Source organism: Zootoca vivipara, chromosome 6, assembly GCF_965207765.1.
Source record: "Zootoca vivipara chromosome 6, rZooViv2.hap1.1, whole genome shotgun sequence".
Classification (NCBI taxonomy): domain Eukaryota; kingdom Metazoa; phylum Chordata; class Lepidosauria; order Squamata; family Lacertidae; genus Zootoca; species Zootoca vivipara.
In genome coordinates this window covers 43392737-43408816 of record NC_142589.1, presented here as the reverse complement: position 1 = coordinate 43408816, position 16080 = coordinate 43392737, and the positions used below count along the sequence as shown (strand labels likewise).

Below are 16080 nucleotides of genomic sequence, written 5' to 3'. Positions count from 1 at the left end.
GCAGGAAAATTATGTACACAATGGATCTTCTAGTATAGTGGATAACTATAAGCATGTGTGACTTTATGGTGAAATGTGTGGAATTTTCAATATCTATCATTTTGTTTTGTAAATATTCACATGAACCAGTTTGCTTCCAGTTGCTTGTGCTTGTACTAAAACGCCAGTTCTTGATATATGAAGAAAATATAAAATTGTCCAGTGTTAATTTCTCCCAGAAACACCCTCACCCTGCTATCATTCCGTTGCAACTCCTCCACTGCTAATATCTCTTGTGTTTGTTTTTCAAAATGTACATTTCATTTAACATTCATTATATATATATATATATATAGAACAAAGAATTCTAACCATTTATTAATGGATACAATTTTGACGTTTCCCTTCTCTTATACTCTTACCAATAATCAATCTTAATAAATAAAAGCAGTAATGGACATCAATAAAATATTTATTTCAAGGAATAAACAAATAAATTTGTTCTTTAGCAATAAAACCAGCTTTTGTATATGAGTCCATCTTCTTTCACATATTTCCCTCCTTTTTTCTTATAGAAGACAAAGTAGATGAAATGAGTGATTCTTCTAGAAAACAATCCATTTTGTTTGAAAAGTAGAGAACTTTAGTCTATTCTCCACTTGAACATTTGCACAATGGTGGATTTTGAATCCAGTCACTGGAATAGATTAAGAACATGTGAATATTTTAAGGCTTGACACAATGTTTGAAGATGATATTCAGTCTGTGGTTTTTGTGGCCAAGAATTACCCTATGTACAACTTATAGTCACTGCACAGTTGAGGCCAAAAGGGACTTTATCAATGCTTTTCTTAAAAATTCAGCATTGCAAAGAATACCAGATATTGCTTTTAACATTCTTTTTTTTCTGTTTTTGTGGTGGAATCTTTGTTGGCAATGTGGAAGCAAACCTTTAGCTTTCAATGGACTATCAGAAGATGCTCTTCATAAGCAAAAATCCACAGAGGTCCATTATGTAGAAAAGCACCTATCTTCTCCATTTCCTTTCCTTTCACGTACTGAAGGTGATCAAAGATCCAAACCTCCATCTTCAGAGTGGTCATGTGAATATAGAATATCCAAAGACTTCTAGACACTCTACGTACTTAACTTCACACTCCACAAGACTTAGACCTCCTAACATATACTTTTGATTTATGTACTTTTTTGGTTCAACATTACAATGTAGTTGATTTTATAAGATGACTGGCACTAAAGTTGCCCCTAAACAAAAAGCCACATTAGTCATAACTAACAGCAGTGGCCCTAGAATATTACATGATCGCTTAAGTCAAGAGTGAAAAAAATAAAAGTTTGTAATCCACTGTCAAGTTTCTTTGTCACTTTCGCCCACTGAGTAAAGTTCCCCGAGTCTTTTAAAACGGGGTCCCCATTCGCTGAGGTAGTCAAAATTCTGATCTGAGTCTGATGTTGAAGACTCTAAGGAACTTAGAGAACCAGCTACTGAGCCTCTCCCCTCATACCCATAAATCTGAATGGAGTCATATGGAGGAGCTGTAGGGTCATTATCAGCTTCATGGAGCCTCACATTGATAAATTCATCAACATCAACACCATTAGGAACAGGTGCTAGTCCCTGCCTTGGCATGAATTGAAGATCGGGTTTAATATCCTTGCGGGGCAAAAATCCATTTATTCCATCAGGGTTTTGTAAAGTTGCAATGTCAAATGCTTCTGTATCTTCTTCGCCACCTCCTTCGTCATCGTAACGGATGATGTTTTCCCTCACATCTTCATCGTCTTTGATAATAAGAGGCTCGTTTTTATGTCTCCTCAGCGTCACAAACAGCACCACAATAACTGTAAGGGAAATACCACAAACTGATCAACCTTTGAAAGCAGTTCTTAACAGAAGCAAAATATTTCCTCAGAAGATGAAAAGGTGCTTATATTTCTATGAGGGCTTGACTGGAAATTTGGTTATTAGAACATGAGGTAAAATGAATTTGGCGGAGAAGGGAATTTGGGATCCCTGAAACCAGGAGTTAGGAAATTCAAGGAAAGGATCCATTAAAAAAAAAAAAGTTCTGAGAGGTACTTGCTAGTCTGAGCAGCCCTGTCTTGCCTGATAGAATCCAGGCCTGGAAATGCCATTTGTCAGGAAGTGGTGCCAACTTTCAGGACAGCTATTCACCTGTATTCTCTGACTGATCACCTCTCACGTCTTACAACTTTGTGATCAGTGACATAAGCAATAAATTGTCAATATAGTCAAGTGGATCCAGTTCCTGATAAGGCATGATTCTTGATTTGTCAACATGCAGTTCTAGCATCAACCTATGCGCCCCAAAGGCAAATTTCCCCTTTAAATGGATCTGACACAGGTTTTTGTGGGATATCCAGCCTCATATAACCAAGAGTCTGAACTCAAATGCATGAAGGGGTTGAAACCATAGAGTAGGCTGTCCTGTCAGGCTTAGCTAGGTCATTCCTCTTTGCCTTGGGAGGAAGAGTTATCAAACCTTTGTTCTTCCATTCCACCATTGGACCCTACCAGTAAGGACTTCTAAGCTGGATGTTCCAAACTTTGACTGCATGGCTTAAGCAAGCCATCTTTGTGTTTCTAGATAATTCAGCAGCATTTACCATTTTGGAACCTAAGTTATACTGCCTGTGTTTTCTTACTGCTGAGTAGAAAAGCACATGAATCTTTGTTTGTAAGTAAACAAATTTTAACTTACTAAACACGTAATAAACATAATCTCTTTCTATGCTAAGGGAAGTGGGAAACTTTGGATGCAACTCAGAAGGGGATATTTAAAAGGTCTAACAGCCTATATTTCTACACTTTACTTTGCTGCATGTTTTGTCATTTTAAAATCTCTGCTGGGGTTCTCTCACCAAAGAGTACTTGCATCTAGGCATCCAAGGAATTCTCCTTTGTATTATACCATTAAGTATTTTATACTTTTAACCAAATACAGAACACAAAACCAAAAGCTTGTATGTTGTGTATATGTAGGGTGAAAGGTACCAAAATTACTAAATTATACCTTTTTGAGGTTGCTATACATTGCAATAAAATTCATTAAATACTCAAGGCTACAATGTGTTTATTTGTGAAGTATTTTACTATCATTACTATCACTACTACTACCACCACTATGGCTAATAGTAATATTGTTGCAAATAATTCACCAATTGCTTCCATTACAAATCTGTTTCTAAAAATCCCATTATGTAAGCACATATATGTGAACACATTAATCAACCCACAGGATGTTTTAACAACCCATTTGCTGGGCAACACACAATCCATTGTGTGAGAGCTTTGCTGTCATTCACATCTACTCCCATGTGTAATGAAAAGAGCATTACTCAGCTATGAAAAGGAGCAGCCCAACCTCAGATGCATTAATTCAAATTCAGCTTATTCCCAGATAATTGTGTTTGGAGCTAATGCTTTGCTCTGTCAATTTCAGTTTCTTTCAGTTTATCATTTCCCCAACCTTAAGTTCAGTTCTCCACATTTCCACATCAGTTTGCATTTTTTTTAAAGTCCTTGTGAAAACATTTTCAAGCAAATTTCTTCCTTTCCCATATGGAAGTCTTTCTGACCAGTAAATGAATACGTACCTAGCAGCAAAATGATGCAGGCTAGAATTGCTATTAAAGCTCCCATGCTGAGGCCAATAGGGAGCACATAAGCTTCAGCATTGCAGGACTGGGCAATACCCTCGTTGCTGCATCCACAGACCTTAATGGTGAGCGTGCTGGTGCTGCTCATTGGGGGATTCCCACTGTCGCTGATTATGATAGGTAGAAAATAGACTTCTTGCTTCTGGCGGCTGAATCCATTATGCTTTGTTAGAATGTTAAGGGTGTTATCTGTAAAAGAAGGGGATAATCTATTTCAGATTAAGGCTGCAGAATGCAAGGATTTCTTTGATGAGGACCGAGCCAAATCTACTTACCTTATTTTGTGTTCATTTTCATAGTTTTATGAAAGTGCTTCTTTGTTTTGCCAGTTTATGGCATGTGATGTGAACTAATTGGTGTACCGTCAGTGCTGCTCCTTGAACCATTCTCTGCCTTCTTTTTTGTCCTTACCATCCTTAGCCTCACTTGGAGCTCTTTGGAAATTGGCAGGGATTGAGAACCTCAGGTCCAGAGGTCAAATGCAGTCTTCCAAGCCCCTCTATCAGGCCCTTGGGACTCTCTCTAGGCTACACCCCCTCTCCCCATGCCACAACATTCACTGAGCCCTCTCCGCACACTCACTGAGCGATTTCATCTAGCTGAAATGTGTCCTTGAACAGTGGTAGTGTCTCTTGCTTGCTTGGGTGAAGAGAGAGGTTGTTTTCATGCAGAAACCTCTGACTGGGATATATTAAAGACTGCCTCCTTCTGATTGCGGCTACCTACTGTTTTTTGTCAACAGAAGCTTTTCCCACCCCCACTCCCACTCCCACTCCCAGCCTGATGTACACTTGACTGGGTTGCAAGACAGGACTTTTTAAGTTGTAACACTCAGGTTATGGACCCCATCCTTAGAGGGTCTGCCTGCCTGCTTCTCTTAGCCATCTTCTTTGATGGCTGTTTTAAAACTGTATTCTGTTAAGCTTGTTGAATTTATATTGTTTTCAATATAAATTCAATATAAATATTGTTTTCATAAGGCACATTTTTGGGAGTTGGGGTTAAGAGCCAAAGCATGTCTATAAAAGTTGGGAGGTTTCAACTGAACGTCAGGAGAAACATCATGGTAGTAAATGCAGTTTGGACAATGGAACCAATTACTTCTAGAGATTGGCAGGGCAGGTGTTCCCTTACTTGCGATCTTCAAACAAAAGGTGAACATTTATCTGCTGGGGATACCCTACCTATAGATTTCCTGCATTGAGCAGAGGGTTGGGTTGTCATCGCAACCAAATCATGCATTTAAGACACTTTTAAAACGCATTTAAAGCACAAAGAATCATGAGAATGGTAGTTTAACCCTCAGAGAGCCTTTTGATGCAACAGCTTTAGCTATGGAACTTGGGCATACATACAGTTGACTGCCTAATCATACCTTCTGTTTTTTGCATAGTGAAGGTTGTTACCTTTTTCACAGTTCTTAGGCACAGTTGACATCATTAAAACGATCACCATTTAACTCCCACAATTGCTGAATTTACAGAGGCCTGTCTTCCATTTACTAGCTAAAATATAGGCAGTGCTGCAGACACTGGAGTGCGGTAAATGTTGGCTTTATTTAATGACACCCACTGTGTGTTAGCAGTAAATCAAATAACTAAGAACCGCACAGGTAATTACTGAATTCAACTCTCCTGCAAGATGTATGAGATTTTTCTATTACATTAGGTAACCCTAGATTACTGGCACCCGGCATCCCACCCAACCCTCTCCTCTTATTAGCAGTTCTGTGTATGCCAGGCAGCTCACTTCAAAAATGTAACAAGGTTTGATTTATTTGCTTACTTAACAAGTCATCAGGGTACTTTACTGCTTTACTCAGAAGGCTATTTTGAATCCTGCTGCCATGGATGTCCTTGGGTTTATGCTGATTTGGATTCATTTGATACACTTCTTCAAATAAAAAATAGCAGGAAGTTAATCGAAATAATGTTTTGCTAGACCTACAGCAGATCCTGGTTTTCCTAAAGGTTTCCCTCATTTGCTTCCTTAACAATTCATCAAAGTTTTAAACTGCTTTTTTCAGGAATTATTATTTTTTGAATCCTGCTGCCATGGATGTACTTGGATTTTTGCTGATGTAGATTCATTGTATGCATTTATCCAATAAAAAACAAAAGCTAGTTAATAGAAATAATATTCCACCAGACCTAAAAGAGATCCTGGTTTTCCTAAAGAAAAAAACAATAATGATCTGGCCAAAGGCCTGTTGTCTAAGTATTCCATTCATTAATCATTTCAACTTTCATTTATTGTTCATTCTCCCCTTTCTCTCGTATTCCAGTTAAACAATAACAATATCTGAAGAAGTGTGCATGCACACGAAAGCTCATACCAAAATAAAAACTTAGTTGGTCTTTAAGGTGCTGCTGGAAGGAGTTTTAATATTGAAAACAGTTACAGAACTGGAGCATACGTAATGTGTTGCTGCTCGCAATGCTTTCAGAACATTTTCTTTTTTCTCTTACTTTCATACTACAAATGTTGCTCGCACACCACTTAGACGGGGCAGATTTCCACCACCTCATAAGAGAGGAAGACTAGAACAGTGAGGTTCTAGTTTTTCCTTTGAAAAATTACTGCTATGATAAGGCTTCTTCTTCCAACCCATGATTCCCCATGTGACTCACAGTGCTAGTAGTTAGGACCAGAAGTAGCAAGTTTAACTAAACACTGAAGATTTAAAATCATGGGAAACAATCAAAAATTGGGGAAAAACTCAAACCACCTTCTATAGTCAAGTGCCTTTTTTAAGGTGTGGGAAAAGGCTTCCATGGGTAAACTGACAAAAGGAATAAAAGAAGGCAGATTAATAAATGAAGAGTTTGTAGGGAAATGGAGCTTGTTTATCAATTACTGGAATAAAAGAATCATTCCATCCACTTAGGGTGGGTGGATCAAACCATTAGCAATTTTTGGGATGGCGTGTTCCACGGGAATTCTAAATTTTTGAATATTACAGTGGTTAAAGATCTAGGCTTAGCCTTGCTATCGTTTTTTTTTCAAGGAGCAAATAAATAGATTTTCTTTAAGCCATTAACAATCCATTTCCTGACAGCAGCTTGGATGGAAAACACATTCTTATGGAGAAGTGATCATTTGTTAACTATACAAAGTGATAGGGTTTGGAAGGCTGTGCTTGTAGATGAACTATCACAACATTACAAAGTGATCGGAGGTGACATTACCAGAGAAAAATATTATGATGACTGGGTCCTCTTCATTTCTTTCATTAATTCCTCACCAGAAGAACTTAAACCATATTTTCTTTTTGAAGCAGTATGTTTTCCTGAACTTTATACTGATACCCCAGGTGTTTACAGGGCCGTCTCAAGCACGTCGGGCGCCCTGGTGCCGTGGTGCGGAGATCGCTCCGGCACCCCCGCCCCACTCTGTTTCTTGCCGTGGCTGGTGGGTGGGCGCAGCGCCCAGCACGGTTTTTGCGCAGCTCTGCCGTGTGTCGCCCCCCCTACCGGGCCGGTGCCCTGGCACCCCGCGCCACGCAGACTACCCCTAGTGGGTTTTTTTTATTTAGATACCATGTAACGGACTCTCTCCAAGGTTTAAGGAAGGTTGTTGTTCACTTTGCAAGTCTGCTACTGTAATCAATCCAATGTGTTTGACATTTATATTCTTTCCAAAGTATGTAATGAGTATGCATGGTTCACCTATATAACCCCCCCCCCAAAAAACACATTATCTTTAGAATGCTTTGATAATTTTCTATCAGTTTGTTTCTTTTAATGTTTTTTCTCATTTCTTTATCTTTCTTTCTAATTCTTTTTTTTACTCCTTTAATTTTTTTAAATCTCTGTTATTTTTCTTTTCCCTTTTTTCCTTTGTTCTTGCTTTAGTTTTGCTCTGCGTTTTGTGTTTGTTTGTTTTTAATTCTCTACTCAGAGTTAATGATGGGTTTGCATACAGATGAAGGTGAGGGAAGGTTGGTGCCAGGGGCGGATTTAGGTTCGATGAGGCCCTAAAAGCTACTGAAGGTAATGGGGCCCTTTATATGTCCAGCTGTCTTTTGTCAAAAACAAATTGTCACTGTTTTTTGTGTTGAATATGTGCTATATGGTAATTTATGGACCTAATAGGTATCTAAAGCCATTTTATTTCTTTTTAATCTTATATTTTGGAAATGTACAACCAGCTGTTTTTTCCTTTATTTTTTTTTGGGGGGGGCAAAAGAGTGGGGCCCTAAGCTATCATTTGTTTAGCTTATACATAAATCTGGCACTGGTTGGTGTGAAAGGCTGGGAAGGGAAAATCTCCTAGGGAGGGAGAAGAAAGAGAAGAAAGAGAGGACTGTGACTTCTTCTTTTACTCTTTTTTGTTTTGTTTTGTTTTGATTAGTTTGTTTTTTTATTGTATTGTATTGTATTATAAAAGGTCTTAATAAAATCTTACTTTAAAAAGTCAGGAAAACAGGAAGAAAAATCCACATGGGAAGAAAAATCCAGGCAAAACTGATACATACATGAGAAACAGTTCAGTTTTGATATGGAATTCAGTCAAGTTACTCTTGGGATGACACATAATTCATTTTTTTTTCTGTTGACAACAGCTGTATTTTTTTATTGGTACAATAACCTGAAGGGGCTAATGTAAAGTACTCCCTCCACTAACTCACCTAAGTAGTTATGTATGTAAGCTCTGATCCATCTTGTCTCTAAGCGACAGAGTTCTATTCAAATTCACTTAGCATGCAGCCTGGTTTACAACCTATTTAATTCTGAGAACTATTATTAAATTTCTGAGTATTATTTAGGCCAGTCAACACAAACTGTTTTTTCTCTCTGCAGGGCTCCACCTGGGCCATAGGTCTTATCCCAATCAAGCCCCAGAAGATAAGGGTAGGTGACTGAACCAGCAGATTAAGATTAATTTAGGTAGGGCTGGACAAATCTGTGAATTTTGGATTCTTTCTGCTTCTCATTTTTATTATCTTTCGTTCTCCACATCCACTGTAATACAGTGGTACCTCTGGTTACGAACTTAATTCATTCCGGAGATCTGTTATTAAGCTGAACCCATTCTTATCCTAAGGCATGCTTTCGCTAATGGGGCCTCCGGCCCACAATTTCTGTTCGCATCCTGGGGCAAAGTTTGCAACCAGGAGCAGCTACTTCCAGGTTAGCGGAGCTCGTAACATGAAACATTCATAAATTGAAGAGGTTCGTAACCAGAGGTACATAATTAATTGTGTAACTTACTTAATTTTTCCAGAGTGGAAATTGAGTTGAATAGTGTAGTTTTGTGCAGAAGACAGACGGTAGTGGAACAGAAACAGTGCTGCATGTGGTGGAACAGTAAACAACCACTTCTCACATTCACACAATAAGTGCTACTTCGATGTTGCAAGGTGCTATCCATGAAAGTCTTCCTTTTACTGAGTTCTGCAATGTGAAACTTTCAAGCAACCCAGCCTTCCTGTTTAGTAATAAAATCACTTTATCTGGTTTACTTTTGCTTCCCAGTAGAGAGCTTTTTTAAAAACAACAACAACAGCAACAACTTAGAAACTCAGAAAACAGCAGGCAGCTCCTACAGGAGCAGACAGCAAGGCTACTGCATGAATTAGCTTGGAAACAGGTGCTTGAGAGGGTGCTCTCTGCTCAGCTCCCCAATTAACCTGCTGATCCTTTACTATCATGCTTTTCATGTCATTTACTTAACCATCCCTTGGTTAACAAAACAAAGCACCCTTTGCTTTGTGATCTATTCTTATGAGTTCTAAGTTAAATTGCCTTCTGTGCCTTTCATGTACATATGTATGGATTTAAAACAACATCAACAACAGCATTACATAACAAACCAGTGGAGGCTGGTTATTAGGGTGAAGGTGGCACTGCCCGACTGACCTCAGTTTGCCCTCCGTTAGCTCCCACCTGTCTTCTTACAACCAATCCGAGGAGAACTTCTGCCTGCCAGCTTCCTCCTCTACGTATATTGGAGGTTAATTAATTAATTCATGAATTGCCTCTCTGAGCTCTAATTTGGTAATTAAGCATGCCTTAGGCCTCTTAAAACATGCTTTTATTCGTGTGGCTTTCGCTTCCTCCTCAGTGGCTCCCACCGCATTCCAGATATAGCCACTAAAATGTTGTCCCAACATTTACAGATCACAGGGATGACAGTTCATGCCCTTGGGAGGTTTTTAAAAAGTGTGGCATGCAAGCGGATGTAAAAATGAATCATATGAGTGGAATACTTGGACTAGCATGAGAGCAGTCTTGGAAACAGCAAGCCCATGTGAATAAAGGTGTGCAAACAGGGGACCCTAGCAGGTCTGAAACAAGACATGTTGCTTTCCAAGGCAAAGAACAAGATGGGTAGGCCTACCCATTCCATGTAAAAGAATTCAATTGTACTGGTGGTTAGAGCTTCAAGACTGGTGATGGGAGAGCATCCTCCAGCACACTGGAGACAGCAAAACAGATTTTTTGGGGGGTGGGGTGGGGTGGGGGACAGAAGACGCTGTGTGGCAATAAAAGGAATTGACAGGGAGGTGTTTGAGGAAGGACATCCCAGAGTTGTGGCTGTTGTTCTCCAACATCTGCAGCTTGAAGCCATTGATTCACTCTGTCTGGTGGTTCTGGGCCTTGGCATCAGACCATAATTGTAATTTAGAACTTTTTAAGTCCATGAGTCAGTTTACACTGAAGTGCCCTTTTGTGTGTGTACGTGATATTTCTTTAATTCACAGTACTGCCTTTAATATTTAGAGATCTGTAGATTTCCCTGCTGTGTAACCTTCTACCTACCTAGCTACTTTTCTGCCTTTCTCTTTCCTTTCATTTTTAAAAAAAATGTTCTTGGAAAGATCAAATCATTAATGGCATTAAAGTCTGTACTATAAATTATCTGTGCTGGATTTGTTACTTCTGAACAGAAAGAAAGTTGTTTTTTAATTGGAAACTTTGCAGCTGGAAATCTCAAGGGCTGTGATGAAGTACCTTTCTTTACACATGGGGAAAAGTTAGACAACATGGAATAAAAAATAGTTATATCTGGGGGGAGGGTGGCCTTCTGTGTACATGCTTAGGAATTAAGTTATTCCTCCGCCAAATGAGCTAATGGCTGAAATGATATTTAAACTGGGGGCTTCCTGGATCACAGGCCACAGTGTATGATTTCAACTTTATTAATGGAAAACAACCACAGAACATCCGTACAAACAAAGGTGAGATCAGATTATTTCGATTCATGTGTGTCAAACTACACTGAGTGGAGAATCAACGCTTTCTAAAGAACAACAGTACTGCAGTCCATAATATTTGTTAATGAAGAGGCATGAACCCAATCACTGCTATTTTTCTAGAAAAAGAGGTGCTGGAACCCACTCAACTTTCTGTCAGTAAGAGCTGTTTGATACGTGAAAAGACTCCCAAGAGAGGGGGTAGACTCTCCTTCCTTGGAGAATTTCAAGCAGAGGTTGGAGGACCATCTATCATGGATGCATTAGTTAGGATTCCTGCATTGCAGAGGGCTGGACTAGATGACCCTTGGGCCCCTTCCAACTCCACAATTCTATGATTGTACGGCAACACTGACCAGCAGTTATTACCTGTATCACAGAATGAGCAGGCACGCAGATCACCTGGTTAGGTTACTGTCTTCTACACAATGGTGAGGTGCACTATATTCCCATTATTTTATTTATGTCACAAAATTAATATACCTCGTGATTATAGAGAAAACCTTAAAATAGTTAACGAATACAAAATCTGCATAGATTAATTAGAATTAGGGTTAATTAGCATCCCCTGTTGGCCCTGGGGATGCTGGAAACAACACGTAGGCAACAGGTTGGCACTCCCTCCCCCGCATGCACTGCATTGGATTGGGGAAGAAGATTAATCAAATCTGATTCAAGATTACTATTGCATGAATTGTATCTGCATCTCACAAATAGCTTATTACATGAGGCTCACTCCATAACTGTATCCACTTTTTACATTTGTCCACTTGAATGCATCACTAAGGCGAAGAACCTATGGTGTGCCTCAGTGATGTACTGTGTTTTTTTTTTAACAATAGAAGCAGAAACAAAAAGTTAGGCAACCAAACAGATCAGAGAGAAGTACATGTTTTGCAAAGTACTTTAGGTTCAACAAAGCAAAGTCACGCAGATCATGCACGATATTCTTTTTACGAGAAAGATTTTTACATAAGCCTAACAATAAAGACAAAAACGTCCTGTTCAGCCAGAAGGCTTATTAAAATAATCGGTAAATAAATTACGCAGCTTTATGATATTTTGAGGCTGATTTACGATAACCAAGCTGTATGCGTGCAGACACATTCATGGATAATTCAAAGTGATCTCCTTTCCGTGAACATCAAAAAATTGCAGTGTGTGTTCTGGAAACCAAATGAATGGCTGCTATCAAATTTCACATTAGATATCTGCAAGTTGTTGCTGTTTTTAATAAAAGGTCTAAAACTGCAGCTCACCAATCATCTTACACCTCTTACATCACAATATGTCACATGTCAAACCAACATGACTGCAACATAGATTTAGTGAGCTATGATATGACAGCCAATGCCTCTTTCTGGGAGATTGTTTTATTGGACCTAAATGTCAAATGGTGACAGTTAGTTGCTAAAGAGAATCCAAAGGCTGCCCCCACACCCAGTTTATCTGTCATAGGGGAAATAATGATTTTAAGCACACAAACTAAACCTACAGTATTTATTTCTGGGAAATTGTGATACCCCACTACCTCCAGTTACAGGTAGGTAGCCGTGTTGGTCTGACGCAGTAAAAAATTTTTTAAAAAATCCTTCCAGTAGCACCTTAGAGACCAACTAATTTGTCATAGGTATGAGCTTTCGTGTGCATGCACACTCACACGAAAGCTCATACCTATGACAAACTTAGTTGGTCTCTAAGGTGCTACTGGAAGGATCCCATTACCTCCAGTAAGAGTTCTGAATAGTGATCACTTATAAGGAATGTTATTCTGCAAGTGTCAGAAGGACCTATTGGATAATGCCTGTGTAATCAGAAGTGACTAACAACTAAACATCTTCCCTGTGTCTCTGCCATTAAAATTATATATAATTTTATTGTCTGATTTTTTTTTAGAGGTTGAGTATCTTGGATCTGGGCCACTCAGGTATGACACCATTCACAATGTTCTTTTAAAACAAATTAAAAACAAGGTACAATGTAAGAAAGGTCATACACTGATATCTGAAGCAATGTTTCCCCTCTCAAAGTATTCAGAGCACAGAAAGGTAAGCTACCCTACCCCCTTGTGGTAAACTGGGAACTTACCAAAAAGGTGAATGGAGGCAAAACTCAAGCAAAAGAAGTTTCTTTGAGAACTGTTAGCTCAGTTTTCTAGAATCATAGAACTGTAGATTTTGAAAGGTCCCCAAAAGCCATCTAGTTCAGCCCCCTACAATCCAGGAATAACAGCTAAAGAATCCCTGAAAGACCTGGTTAAAAACTTCTAATGAAGGAGAGTGTACCACCTTTCAAGGTAGTCCATTCCACCTCTGAGCAGCTTTTACCGTCAGAAAGTTCTTCCTAATTTTTAGTAGGGATCTCCTTTCTTGAGATTCCTTTCCTTAAGCTTTAGTTATGAATAACAACAAGCAATTCCTGTTGCAATCCTATGATCACTGAGAGGGCATCCTGGAGGTATTAGGGATCATCCTCTCAGTTCTGGAGAAAAGGTCCACCGACGGATAATGTCTGCCCTCGCAGCTTCCTTGTAGTCACCATGAAACACTCCATAGCATCCTCCCATCAGTTGGTGGTGGGGAGGAGTGTGTTGAAGTGATTAAGGGAGGCTCTGAATCTGCGAGATCTGAAGACTTTCTGTTTCCCTAATACGTCCCCAGTATGAGAAAGAAAAGACACCTGGTGTAGTTATTTTCCTTCCAACCTCACCCCTACCTTCAACCCTGGCTGACACTTTGCATCTGGCTATTCTTGCACCATCAGTTCTCCCTCCCCACCCCATTATGCTATCCTTGCCCACAAAGGCAGAAAGCAACCTGTGTTGATAACATCACTATAGCAAATATAGGGATCACTCTCCCCTTCTGCTCCATGACTATGTAAATGCCGTTTTATTCATAAATCCATTCCACATCTGTGCATGTGATGATGTGTGTGTGTAATTGTGTGTGTGTCTACTTCAATAGTATCTTATCACAAAGTAAAACTTTTCTCTCAATGTATGCATCTCTAAATTATTTATTCTAAAATATGTATGTATTTAGGAGCATCTCCACCCCCATCGTTCTGCCCGGACACTGAGGTCCAGTACTGAGGCCCTTCTGGCAGTTCCCTCATTGCGAGAAGCCAAGTTGCTGGGAACCAGGCAGAAGGCCTTCTCGGTGGTGGCGCCCACCCTGTGGAACGTCCTCCCATCAGATGTCAAAGAGAAAAACAGCTACCAGATTTTTAGAAGACATCTGAAGGCAGCCCTGTTTAGGAAGGCTTTTAATGTTTAATTATTTTATTTTATTTTTCTGTTGGAAGCCGCCCAGAGTAGCTGGGGAAACCCAGCCAGATGGGCGGGGTATAAATAATAATAATAATATATTATTATTATTATTATTATTATTATTATTATTATTATTATTATTATACACATTTTAGTGTGTTCTTTTTGCCAGGGCAGGGGGATTATATCACAAAATTCAGTGATACTTATAATTTGAAAGACATTTACATTCCGATCCTATTATTATTAATAACCTTCTGTATACAATTGTTTCAAGGCAATATACAATATCAAGCCCCACCCCACACTCCAAAAAGCCAGTCATAAAAATGGAAGCTACATTTAAAAGAAAATACAAAACATGTATTAGTCTGGGTGATTTGAATTAGGTCACTTCACCTAAACATTTGGGCTAAATGAAATTCTCCATATATGCTAACAAATGTTCTTATAATATACTGCACTTTTCTTTTCAAAAAAAAGTAATTTAATCTGAATATATAAAACAAGCATTAGACGTGCCATCTGAATCTCCCCTCCCCCATACTATAACATAAAATGGAGTCACCCACTGTTTTATAATATTGACTCCACCACAGCTAACTACAAGAGTGTGGAGGGAATACCACAGTAAAGAGCTGGTAATTTTTAACCTTCCACCGCCTCCTTTGGAAAAAAAATGAACTTTAGATAATTGTCTGTATAATTTCCAGTTCTGTTCCTTTCAGAAAACCTGAACTTTAGATAATTGTCTCTTAAGTATTCTGAAACTTTTCTCTGACCTTTAGTCCAAGAGAGTAGTAATCAAGCATATTTTACATGGTCACTTCCAACATAGCTGCAGTTCTACTATTTTTGTGGTTGGGTTTGCTAACTCTTTAGAAGCTGGAAGGGTGGGGATATCCTTTTCCTAGGAGGTCCCTTAGAGTTCTCTCTCTATATCACTATATAAAAGTCCAGAAGTAACTTACTGGCTTATTAGTAGGTGGGTTCATACCCTCCAACCCCCTGATTTTAGAGGGACATCCCAGATTCACAGAAGTCTTTTTGGCTTCCGTTTCAATCTAGGAATGTCTTGCTTTCCCTCTCCAGAAGAGCCACTGATATCGGGGAGGAGGATGAGCCAGACGAACCTCTCCATGGCTGCCACTGCCAAACTCCAGCCCCGAGTGAGGCACCTGCTCCAGCAGCTCCAGCCTCCAGGGGCGTAGGAAGAGGCAGCGTGATCCCGGGACGTGCGCCAGCCCCACCCCACCTGTTCTCCACCCCTGGTGCCAGAGCATGAGGCTCCGCCACTGAGCAGCTCTGCTCTGTCCACTGCGGGAGCTGCCAGAATCACGGCCGCTGTGAGGATGATCTCCCCACAGGGGCTGTCCTCACCTCCCTCACACACTGTAACCCAGCAAAGGAGAGGCTGCCCCCGCCCCAGGGTCAGGCCTGACAGGGGAGTGGAGCTATGACCCAGCAGCGCTGGACCAGCGCTAAGCTTGAACACTTTAGCCCAGCAGAGTAGAGCCGCCACTGCCGCTGCTAGGGCCCCTTCTCTCCACTGCTGCTGCCCCCAGGTCAGACCTGGCGGAGTTGGGGCATCACTGAGGAAGTGGCCTCTTTCTCCTTGTTGCTGCCACCCCTGGCATGGTGTCCCAGATTCAGGGGTCAGAATGTTGGTGGGTTTGGGGTTGCTCTTGTTTACTGGGAGGCAGCAGGGAGCCTGCTACTGTGCATTTGTGCATTGGATGCATTTGGCTGGCCCAGGTGAACTTTTTAATCTGATTCAGTGGACTCTTATTTGCTGAGGAATATGATAAATATGGGGACCCAGGCGGCGCTGTGGTTAAACTACTGAGCCTAGGGCTTGCTGATCAGAAGGTCGGCGGTTCGAATCCCTGTGACGGGGTGAGCTCCCGTTGCTCGGTCCCAGCTCCTGCCAACC

At 40.2% G+C, this 16080-nt stretch overlaps 1 protein-coding gene across 2 annotated transcripts in view; it reads right to left on the bottom strand.

The window, feature by feature from the left end:
- Window positions 1-435: 435 nt before the first annotated feature.
- CDH8 (cadherin 8) overlaps window positions 436-16080 on the bottom strand; it is a 231572-nt gene continuing 215927 nt past the window's right edge. For both annotated transcript variants that reach the window (XM_088672014.1, XM_035120354.3), the window contains exons 11-12: window positions 3616-3867; window positions 436-1839 (exon numbers count right to left, since the gene is read on the bottom strand). In XM_088672014.1, the coding sequence (XP_088528140.1) occupies window positions 1346-1839; window positions 3616-3867 (746 nt within the window). In that variant the 3' untranslated portion in view covers window positions 436-1345. The remainder of the gene's footprint in view (window positions 1840-3615; window positions 3868-16080) is intronic.